At 36.8% G+C, this 12,875-nt stretch overlaps 1 protein-coding gene across 2 annotated transcripts in view; it reads right to left on the bottom strand.

Annotated features, from left to right (window-relative positions):
• LOC134527211 (ribonucleoside-diphosphate reductase subunit M2 B) overlaps positions 1 to 12,875 on the bottom strand; it is a 230,808-nt gene that overhangs the window by 144,383 nt on the left and 73,550 nt on the right. For both annotated transcript variants that reach the window (XM_063359678.1, XM_063359679.1), the window contains exon 4: positions 270 to 505. In XM_063359678.1, the coding sequence (XP_063215748.1) occupies positions 270 to 505 (236 nt within the window). The remainder of the gene's footprint in view (positions 1 to 269; positions 506 to 12,875) is intronic.

Here is a 12,875-nt window from a genome sequence, read left to right as displayed (position 1 = left end):
TTGCAAAAAAAATTCCTCAAAAATTTAAAAAAAAAATTTTTCTTCACATATAGGTCGCACTTCATTTTTTCCCCATCAAATCTGGTAAAATTGCCGCGATCTATATGCGAGTAAATACGGTATTTAAGCTTAGCACTTCTCTCGATCGTTAATCAAAAACTACGTCTGGTGGTGCATCTCCTGAGGTACAGCACTGGGCAAGACCTTCATTTACACCATTTTTTCTGTCCCTTGAATAGTGCAAGAATGTACTCAGTACATGAACGGACCTCTCCGCACTATCCTTGACGTAGGTGTCGATGAGCAGGCTGTACATCTCGGAGTGGATGTTCTCAATGGCGATCTGGAAGCCATAGAAGCAGCGCGCCTCGGTCACCTGCACCTCCTGGCTGAAGCGCTCCACCAGGTTCTCGTTCACGATGCCATCTGAGGCCGCGAAGAATGCCAGCACATGCTTGATGAAGTGGCGCTCGTCCGGCTTCAGCTGCTCCCAGTGCGTCAGGTCCTGCATGCAGCACATGCCTCAGCTTGTTCAGGTTACATTGATTCTGCACCCTGATCATCAATCTAGCCCTTCATGAACATCTATTCATGACTGTCATCAACAGTATATGTAATCATTTGAGAAAAATATCAACTAGATATGACAAGAAACAAAGAAGGGGGAAGGACAACAAGGTGAACTTCTGCGCAGGTTCCACAAATTGATACTATACAAAAATATAAATTCAATGTTATGCAGAGAATGCCAAAAACCAGCTAATTTTGTTAAGGAACATATGACCAGAAATGTCAAAATGTAACACTGCAGTTACAGATGCAAACATTAGCATGCAAATTTGAATTTAACGTACATCCCGGCACTATTTCACTGACTGAGAGGACGCACCACACTAGTGACATTCAAATGCTCCATGTCTGCAGGAAGCAGGCAACAAGACTGCAGTGCAGATGTTTAGTGTTAGCCATATGCACTAGCAACCAGCAGCCTTCATGATATGAAACTATCCATTTCAGGCAGGCGCTGGTTAAGCCATTGAAGCTCTTCCTTTATTACACAGGTCTGTTGTGAAAGAGATCTTAGTAAATTTACACTGATCCTACTGTAATTCCATTTGACTGCCCATACACCATTTAACATATCAGCCATCTCTGTGAATGTAAAGTCTGTAGTGACATTGCTGTTTGTCAAATCTGTAACCGCAGCACTGTATTCACTAACAGACCACACTGTGCTAATCGTCGAAATCCAATTGTGTAAATTCCCATGACCAACCACTGCTGGTTGCTTACCGTCTGTACCCCTCAGTTGCAGAGATTCTCGCAGAGCATAACTCAGTCAATCTCTGCCAATGAAAAAGGGCCCTTATGCACACAATTTGCAGTGTTGCATTTACGGGGATCAATTCCTCTATAAAATTGCTTATTTTGCAATCAACTTTACCCCCTAAATTCACAGCCAGCAATTTCAAACCATCCTGTACTCTAAAAATAATATAAAATACTATTTTACCAATTCACTCTCAAAATATAAAATATAATTTCAAAAATTTACAAACAGAGTTATAATACAGCAACACTTTAACAAATGTTAACTGCATCAACAATCTGGGCCTATGTACAATCTATTCAGGCAGCAACTGGCGGAGTCTGGCCTTGAGTAGATGACTCAAGAAGTGCGAGATCCATTTATTGACAAATGTAATTTTAAAATATTAATTACAATTAGACAAGAGTTTATAGTTTTATTTTTAGGATAATGTCATTTTTAAAACAGGATATAGCAGTGGTATTGTTTTTATTTTTATTATAAATTACCTTTATTCACTGAAAAAAAGTGTATTATTCAACAAATTAGAAACAAAATATTTCTTAATACTCATTTAATAAAAACAGTCGTCTCATTAATCTGTAATTTTTGTGTTTGAAACATGTGCCATCATTAATGTAAAAATGTTTTACTAATGTAAGACATCCAAGATCAATATAATATTTTTTTTACAATCCATTCAGGTCATATATTTTTATAAAAAAATTAATAGTAAATAAATTACTTTCAATGATTTTACCATGATTAAACATCAAATTTTTTGTAATTCAAGTTAATTTTTGCCAAAAGGCTCATTGCTTTTGTTCTGTCGGTACAGATTTACTTATTGTGTAGTACTGTGATCGTATCAGTATCACCAGTGGATACCATCCAGAAGATTGATACAGCTGACATAAATTGCTAATAAATACAAATAAAACTGAGATACGTTGAGAATATAATAAAATATGTTAATGGTGCGGAAAAGGTTGGGATATATGTGTGTGTGTGTGTGTGCGTACATATATATGCATACATATAAATATATATACATACATATAAATATATATATACATATATATACATATATATATATACACTGTAATAAGAAGATCTTGATGGTTTGGGGCACAGGACACAAAAAACATTTAATATAATGATAACACTACACTTACACATGCATATACGCTTACAATGAATTAAGAAATAATATATAAACAAGAACACAGGCGTTAGTATGCTTTAGATTGACAAAAATTAAAATAAAAAAATATGATTGTTGTTTAGAGAATTTAAGGCAGACCTGGTGATGTGTAACTAGATCAAATTGACAGGAGATAAGGTGCAATAGATCATTTCAAAAGTTCTTTAAGTTCGTTCGGAATGAAAATAGGTCCAGAAAAGATTAACTCAGCTTTTAATATTTTTTTAATTTTGCTGTATGCAGTTGTATCACAATTAATTATTATAATGTACCCCAGCTAGTTAGTTCAGGGTTCACGATGATAACTTGACAAAAAGACCTCTGATATATTATTCCAACTTACGATGTCCTCGAAATGTTAATTAAAAATGCTATAACTGATATAATTACAGTTTTCTTTGATATGTATAGCACAGCTAGTAATGCAAAACAAAGTTACCACGAAGTTACTAAATTGGTAAGTGGCATTACTAAGAGAAGTGTGGCTTTAATGGCGATGGCTTAGGCTTCCATCGAAATATTGAAACATGGTTACTTCTTGCCACATTTACTCACGGCACGCCTTGGTATAGTGTAGATTCTGATGCATAATATAATATCACAACACGTAATAAATATTTTATATTGTTACGATTTTACGCGGGTTCGTAAAGGATAGCCCAATTAAAGATTTTTATCACACACAGTTTTATTTATTGCCACTACTTGTTACTTACAAATAATCTTCTAAAATCGCAAATAATTAATTACACTTAAAAAAATGTCAATTCCCCAGTCACTCGTTCCGCACACCTCGCTGGGCCGCACCTCTGGCGCAACTCTCCCCGCAGTACCCCTCGTGGGTCTCCGCCGCGGGACTCCGTCGCCACACTCCGCCGCCGCCGTCACACCCTTCGCCGAGATCCCACTCGACGCCTCGCTCGGAAATTCACTCGGGACTCCGCCGCGCCCGCGACTCTATCGCCCGGAAACTCCGCCGCGGGAAAACTCCTGACTCCACCGAACTCACTCACTCACTCCCTGCCCTGGAACCTTCGTCCAAGGACTTTGCCACTCTACTGCACCCGCGGCACTATCGCCCGGAAACTCCGCCGCGGGAGAACTCCCGACAGAACACTTCGAACTCCCTGACTACCCAGACTCAGACTGCCTCGGGCGTATATATAGGCCCCAGCGAAATTCCAGAACTCACGAGAGCGGCCAGGGCCTGTCGCGTCATCGCGAGCCGTCCCGACGGCAGAAATCTCTCGAAAACACGCGTCGGTGGCTCGCGCAATTCCCAGCTGTCCGGTGTCAGTTACGTGTCAAAGGCAGGGTGCCGCGCGGGGAGTGCAGAGGGCTGGAGCAAGATAAAGCGGCGACCCAGATGTGCACGGCACATCTCATGTTACGGCGTGCACCTGCGCATGACGCGGCCTTACTAATGTTCGTAACAATATAATATTAAAATTTCTACACGGCGGCGGCGTTACGATGTACGCCTCAGACATTTTTTTTTCTATTCTAGTACTTCCTCCCTGTTGAACTAAAGTCTTATTGCTAACTTAAAATCTGGTTGCTGATTGGCTGCTGTAAGACCATATCCGGCGGCCTTCGTACACATGTAAGCAGCAAGATACAGGTAAGTTATATGAATTAATAAACAAAATAACATATAATTTTATAATAAGTTCAGTTCAGGATAGATTGCAAACTTATGTGATGTAAATGCCGTAATGTCTATTGTTGATGTAACAGGGTGGCCACTCTTCTGGGATAATAAAATTCCTGGTTTTTTCCAGGTTCTTTCAAGGGTGGTTTTTATCAATATTTGCATACAATTTGCATTTTTGTTACACAAAGCACACACAATATGATGTTTTATTACCGTTAAACAATATACAACTTAACTATAGGCTTAAAAATTAAATCAATGAACTTGCTTAAAACAAAACCTACCACCAACAAAAAATTTATAATCTCACGTCACAAAAATTACTTGACACCAAACGCACGTGTTTTGCCCCTCTTGCGTGGCTGGCTAATGCTTTTCTTCCCATCCATGCTACCGATATAGATTTTAACATTACAGAAATTGCAAATAGCGTTCGTCCCGCACTTTGGATCTTTCTCCACCCATTCAAACTCTTCCGTACATTTGTCATTGTATGTGGTGACCGAACTCGTTGACATTTTGATAGTCTGCGCCAATTACATGTTAGATTAAAAGATTCAAAACAACGTCCCGCACAACTAAACTTTAAAAAAAAACTCGAGAAAAGTATCCGTGATACCGTGACGCAACATGAGTGCAAAGTAAAAACAAATATACATACAAAACTAGTGCTACCAACATGCCGTGCGAGAAATTACTACCATCCTACAACAACATTTTCAGCCAAAATGCTGTTGCTTTTGAATACAGAAACATAATAAGTATGGAAGTCTGAATTGTTAACGGTTTCTTACGTACTACAAAAGTTTTTAAATGCAATATGAACAAATTAACTTTCACAAAATATAGCACACGAGCACACTGTCGTGCTTCGACGGGTGGTGAACGTGCTCATTTAACAGCCGTATGTTATTGTGATCGTTACTTCATAAAAAAAATTCCCGGTTCTAATAAAAATTCCTGGTTGATTCCAGGTATTCCTGGTTTTTTTAAGAAATCCTGGCTATTTCCCGTATTTCCCGATTTCCCGGTTGGCTGGCCACCCTGTGTAATATAAAAAAGAGTTTTAATTGTTTCTGGCTGGATCTCGTAGAAACATATATAACAATATAAAATTAAATCTTACATTTCCATACTGATATCTTATTATTTAACATTTAATTTCACAATAATAAATAAACAAAATCTGAACGAAAACCATGTTATCGTACACTTTCATGTTTTTAATTAAATTTCTGTGCTAAATAGTGAATTTAGGAATGGGTTGGTCCCAGTTCTCGGTTCTCGTTTTCAGCGGTTCTTAGTGTTAATGACCCGGAACCGGCATTGTTGTAACCTTGAGTCCGGTCGTTTACATGGTCGTGAACACCCTTGCAGGTTACAAATTACAGCATTATTTGTAGCGCAAAATAAATTATCTGCCCATTGACGTAATTTTTAATTAATATCTTGAAATCTTAGAAACACAAAATAGTATTTCTGATAACCTTTTCAGTTTTCAGACATAAACAATAAACATCAAACGTATTTATGTGCGCGAATGTGATGTAAACAAGAGAAATACCTCCATATATATCTATACAGATGTGTGCATCACAAACAGTCATCACCTATGACTTTATTTGGTCTATTTGGTCTAAGCGGAAAATTAACGAAACGTTGGAAAGTGAGTAGTGAGATTGCCATGTTTTGGAGCTTATCTGTGGCGGCGAACGTTTCCGTGTTTTGTCGCTATTTGAGGTTATGAAAAAAAAAAGTAAATATAAATAGTGGAAATGACCTATATATTTTATCCACAGTTCAAAGTCGAAACTCTACAGCTACCTACTGTTCGAATTGTGACAATTTAAGATTACATTTTTTGTGCAGAAGGCACAACTAACTTTATTATTTGGAAATGGCTATTTTTTTCATTAAGGTGCAGTACATTTTTTTGTGTCAACGTAACACGAAATGAAAATGAAGTGGTAACATTGAAAACATTTTATTTTCGTTAAAGTGTATAAAAATAAATGTCGTTTGGGAAAATTTTTCCATTGACTCCATGGACAGTGAATATGCATTATGCAACTACTGCAAAAGTCGCATAACCTGAAGTTCTTCTAGGTCAACTTCAAATCTTCATAAACATTAAAAAAAGCAACATCCCAAAAGACAGAGTAAAATCTTTGCAAGCTGGTCCTTGTTTTTCAAAATCTGGTTGTTCACAATCAACTGTTAAAGAATTAGCACCAAATGAAGGCTTGACAAGTTTGTCAAATGTGGCAACGGCAAGCACATCCATGTCTACTAGCTCAGAAATGTTCAAACGGAAAAAAGGGCCTCAGTATCGGACATCTCAAAAGCAGCAGACCTTGACACAGGTATATGGTAAAGCTACTAAATTTAAAATTGATTATACAAGGCAGACAAAAATTACACATCTTGTTGCAAAAATTAAAAATATTAAATAGTTCATTCTTATTCCGTAGGAAATCCCTGACTGTACTTCATATCCCTTATTCTATGGGGAACACTTGTTCTACGTATGTAGAATCTTCCTCCTGTGAGGAAATACCCCTTTCTGTGGTTAAGTCATATTCAGACAGGGCTGGAAAAAAATAGTTTTTTTTTGCTAAAAAACCAAGTTTTTTAGGTTTAAACCAGGTAATTTTTTATTTTGTTCTCACCACGTTCACACTAAGTGTGTATATAAGAATTCAGATCAATTAATAATTTTTGACACAATTTCTGATATCAGCTACAATACGGTATGTACACTAGAGTCCCGTTATAGCGAGGTGTCACGGTTCCGGGTTTGATCCTCGCTATAACCGAATTGGACAGATTTTGGCCCCCCAAAAATAAAAATTAACCGAAAATAGCATAAAAATTGTGTTGAAACCTGTATAATTGGAAAATAACAGGTTATATTAACGAAATCTTAATTTCTGTTAGCTGATGTGTAGGGTTGTGCGAATGTTCGGTATACCGATACCGAAATCGAAATTTTGCTACTTTCATTTTCGATTTCGGTAAGAATTTCATCTGTCGAAGTTCGTTTTTAGCGAAATATTTCGAGCCAAACGAAAGTTCAATAGCTTACCGAAGTTTGTTTGTTCTCGTTGAAAAAGAAATCGTAATTTAATAAAAATGTACAGTAGAATACCGGTACAATAACATACCTTATTATAAAGTATATTTCACTTAACGAATTTTTTTTAAGTGCCCGCAAAAAATTGTATCTTCGCCATGCAAAACGGTTTCAGTTTAAAATATCATATTTTCACTATAACGTATAAATTCTACTAGTAGCGTGGCATTACTACACCAAAATTTACTTAAACTGGTAAATAAATTTCCAGCTAAATGATTAATGTAGTAGAACAAAGATACACAAATACCACCGCAACGTATTTTCTAACCTCTAAATTCTCAAAACAAAGTTAACACACAGTTGCGCGCACAACCATAGATTATACCGTACGTAGTATGCGACGTGAGCAACACAACACCATTCGATACATCGAAAGACGGAGGTTTGAGAGAAGTATTAATTATTTAGACAAAAGTGTTACGCTACGCTAAAAATACTGTTTGATGTCTGTGCCGGGATTGTTTATTGTTATTGTTGAGTTTCTTTTCAGGTTACGTTATTTAGACACCGCATTATATTTGTGCTACAATATGAATGATCCTGGAGATAAAAAGAAACGAAAGCAATTCACGCTTAAGGAAAAAGTGGATATACTCAGAGAACTAGACAAGGGGAAAAAAGCAAGTCGCAGTTGCGAATACATATGGCATTGCGGCTCTCCTGTAGCTATTTTTTTTATATTTTTTTTTCTCTTTGTAAAGATATGTATGCATGTTTCAGTACTAAGTACAAAAACTTGAGGTACCTGTAAGTACTTAGCACTGGGATTCTACTGTAATGTCTTTATGTGATTTGCTTGTTATTACTAATAATGTAATAACATATGCAAATCATATAAAGACATTAATTAGACAAAAGATTTCCATTAAGATTAATTTACGTGGTGATGAAAAAAACTCACGTTAATGAAAATACGGTAAAATCATAATTTGAACAAACATGGCAGATAAAGTAAACAAAATTCAACCGTGATTACAGTAGGCCTAGGTATCAAAACAAAATCATGCAATATTTGAAAAATTACCTGATTCATTTGCTTTCAAACAGTAGTGTAGGTACTATATTCGTAAAACATACATTCCAGAACTGTTAGTACACTATTTAGTATTTACCGTACACACATAAACAAAGAACGTACCTACTTTTATTCGCGCACAGCCAAACAAAAACATTGTCGTCTGCTTTATTTAAAATTTACATACTCTGACTGGCATATAAAATCCTCATAATATACAGCCAATTAGACAAAAAGGTCAACAAGTCACTTGGCAGCAACCATTTGTTATGTTTTGTTTTGACCATGTCCCTTGCCTGGTTTACAGCTTCCTGAGCTAGCCATGTGTGACAGTGGTGCAAGATGACGGCCGTTCCGCAGTAGTCACGTGTTTTTTCATCAGTACCATGCACGTGATAAATATATTATCATAGACTGCGACATTACGACTGTAAAGGAAATAGTCTGTGCGCTGAAAGATCTGGATTGATTCTTGAAATTTACGAGTGACATGGGGCTGTGTTGTGTGGTCTAGGGCGGATGTTGACTATATTAAATAGTAATATTTATATATACATCAAAAGGTACAAAAATGATTTATGTAATAGAATTTATTACTGAAGAGCAAATTTTGGGGCACTTTTTTTCTTTGTTAATTAAAAAATTTCGCTTAACTTTCGTTAAGAATATATTTATCTCATAGAAAAATTCATTTTCGTTTCACTTTCGCGAAACTTGATAAATTTTCTTTCACTTCATTTCGTGTGGATAAAGTCACTTTCGCACATCCCTACTGATGTGTGAATTCTCTTTAAAACGATACCCCACAAGTACGGATGCGATCACTGATTGCGTCAAAATAACCAGAATACCCTACCACACCACGTAAGTATAGCATCTCAGCCCGCGGCAGACACAGAATTGTCCTGCTATCTATCGTCGACGCGGGCTGTCTGCTGGCGGCCATGTTGGTTCGGGATGTTACTAACCGATGGCGCTAGTGTAGCGCGATGATTTAATTCCTCACAAATAAGCAGGAGTGCGGTAACGCACGTACGCCTCAAACGAAATAGTCGCTGTAAAACTAAACTTTTTCATTTAAAAAAACCTGTAAACGTTTTTCGAAAAAAAAATTCGGAATTAAACTCAAACCATCACCACCCCCTTCCTGGACAGATACCCCACCAACTGACAGAAACAAAAGTTACAAGATAACTGTCCTAGCGATTCGGAAATAAATACGGTAGTGCCTACTATTTGCCAGCTAGTAAAATAAATAACGTGACGTGTTTGTAAACGTGTCACGACTGAAATAATTCCAAACAAGTTTATAAATATTTGTGTATTATTAACGCGATCAATTAGCAACAAGTATAAAGACGGCTCTGACGTTTTTGGCCTAACATAGTTATAAACAATGTTATTATTCGTTAATGAAAATGTCCCAACAAATTAATTAAGAGCATTTATATTTAAAAAAAAAATGTGCATTATGTTTAATGGTGGGGAAAAAATAGATTTTGTATATTTTATAAATAATAAGAAATGCGTACAAGTATATGTATATTCAAAGGCTTGGTTTATTCGAGTCGAGCATACCTTGGCCTTGAAGCCAAGCAAAAGTTTGATAAAAGAAAGAAAGGACGGGATTCTATTTTTAAAGCCACGCACTTAGGTGGCGACTGCAAGGTTGAAGAATGTGACAGGCGTCAACGGCAAGATGTCTAGTGCCGAGCGAGAGCGGTGAAGATAAAGCAGACAAATAACCAAGGCGCGCTCCACGCGATCACGCCGTAAATTCCTCAAAAAGACCTCGTTATAGCCGTGCTCTCGCTATTACTGTGCTCGCTATAACGGGATTCTACTGTATATTTAAATTTATTTTTAAGAACATCCAACAACTGCCCCATTAGTAAGTTTTTTGTCCACTGATTCTAATATCAAAGAGTTTGCACAAATATGTTACTAAAGTACGAAAAGATAACTAACGTTGTAACTGTACTAAAGTGTATACACTGCCCGCAGGATAATTTGATGCTTGGGTGACGTCACGAACATTCAGAAAGCTTGTAAGAGGAAGGGGAGCAAGCTGGCGTAGTATACACCAACCAAAAACATTAAGTCTATATTATAGATTAATAAAATCACTTAAAAAAAATTATAAATTCGACTGAAAAAAAAAAGAGTAGTGTACACAACCAAAAAACATTAACTGACAGTCTACATGGTGTCCACTCTAACTACAGTTTGAAATTCCCTGACATTTCCCTGACAAGTTACCATTTTTCACTGACACAAAAATATTATAAATTATGCCCTATATGTCCTTACAATTTAATCACTTAAGTTCCGACATTCAACAGATATGCCTACATGAAAATAACAAATGCATCCACAAAAAAAAATAGTAGACATACAATAGTCACTTATTACTTTCAGTTTTGGAGAGATTTTATTTGACTTTCGATGGCTGCAACAGTTTCTTCAGCAGTGTCCAAGATTCTCTTTTTCTTCTCGTTGAGCTCCTTTATCATTATTGCCGATCGTTTCTTCTCAATTTTAGCTAATAAATCTGCTTCTGCCACAGTTCTTTGATTTTCTAATGCTTCAACATACCATGCATGAGCATTACGGGCACTATGTATGAGCTTCTTGGTGACCACCACATTTTCAATTCTGCCTCTAGCAGACACTCCATCATACACTTGTTGCAGCCCAACTAAAGATTGTTCATGAAGATTCTCTACAAGAAGCTCTTTATTAATGGAAAACACCCTTTCTAATGCAGCATTCCCATGAGAAATAATGAAAATCATTTTTAAAAATTTGGGCAACTCTCTCACTTCAGAGAAGCTAGGAAGAATATTCATCATCCAAAAGTGATCCACTCTGTCCACAATTTGTAAAGACTGAACTGCACAAGTGAAAACATCACTCTTGCATACTGTCCTAAACTCCTTTTGAATTGTGTCTGCTTGAATACCTAAAATCCAGTTGTGCTATACAAATGTATTCAAGGTAGTCGAGAGACGTGCATTTCGAATGATAGGCTGCTTGGCTACAGCAGGATCAAAACAAGAAATTCCTTTCGTAAGTTTATATTTCAAGGGTGATTGTTCCAATAATTTTTGGCACAAAACAGTCATGGCACTGCAACAATCATGACAGAATTCCAATACTTCACGTTCGTTGACTCCCTGACAGTTTCGTAAAGCTAATTTTGTGGCATAACCTAAATCAATTTTGTTTACAGGTAATATGTTAGCTCTCAACTGTATATCAAGTGTTGCCACATTTGCTGTGAATTCAATGACTTCCCGTTTCACACATCTAGAGATTACTGTTTTCATTGTTGAAAGAAGTGATCCATAGACAAATGGTGCAAGTAGTAAATCAGATTGAAATCTTCTTAGGAATGGTTCCAAATCTGTTGCAAGAGAATGGTAAAAACATAGTTTTGCTTTCAGAAGTTTGTTTTCTAAAGCAGTCGAAACTACTTTAAAGGATTTTTATGTAGGTGCTTTCTTGTGAAGTTTGACGGCCTCTACATATTTTTTAACATGAGTGAGAACAGACAAGGTATGCTCAATTACTTTCACATTTTCAAGTCATCTGACCTCACAGTATTTCAATGGGAAAATACTTGAACCTGAAAATTGCACATAATCAGCACGTCTTGCTGGCACATGGCGAAACAAAACATGAAGGGCTCTCAAGAATTCAACAATACCCCAGAATGTCTTTTTTATGGCTGCTTTGTACGCGTTGTGCAAAGTATACAGTCTACATGTCCCTAAATTGAGTATGATTGGCAAATAAAGGTTCAGATCTTGAAAGAACTTTTTATTTACGTTTGGGCCATCCATTGATACTTGCATCAGTTTCTTAACATCAAGCCCGCCCAATGCCTTTAAGAAGCCATCTAACAAATCAGCAGCAGTTGCATGTCCAAGAAACAGACCCAAAATATTGAGTACATACTTCATTGTCCTTGCCTGACCAAAATCTAATCATAACCTCCATTTGTCCTTTCTGGCAAGCCTTATTCAATGATTCGTCAAATCCCGCAACAAAGTATTCACACTGACTGCACAATTCAAGTATTTCTCCATGAAAATATGGTGCTAGCCCATACAATATTGTGTAGCTTATTTTGGTTTTGTGCAACTTCAGTTTTAAAGCAATTTCTGTATCAGGGAACATCAGAGGAAACAATTTCACACTAGATTCACTTCCACGCAGTGAGTGATTTTGCATGACAGCATGCATGCACCAAATTATCTCTGCTTTCGTAACATCATCCTTCAAAGTAAATGTAGAAAGACTAACAGATGGTTTTAGTTTTAAATGTGGTGCAGCATGCACAACAGAATGTGAGGAACAAGTTGTTGCCGTTTCTGTCGAAGGAGAGCTTACACACCGTGAATCCAGCTTGGTGAAAGTATTAAGAAAAGTTTTTAAACTCACAGATTTTTCTGTACATGATACAACAGTTACATGTTTCTTGCCTGCCATGTGGCTGCTCAAAGCACGCTTGCCCATGTTGCTTAGTGCAATTGAGGTTATGCATACCGTGCA

Source organism: Bacillus rossius, chromosome 1, assembly GCF_032445375.1.
Source record: "Bacillus rossius redtenbacheri isolate Brsri chromosome 1, Brsri_v3, whole genome shotgun sequence".
Classification (NCBI taxonomy): Eukaryota; Metazoa; Arthropoda; class Insecta; order Phasmatodea; family Bacillidae; genus Bacillus; species Bacillus rossius.
This window is presented reverse-complemented; position numbering and strand designations above follow the sequence as displayed.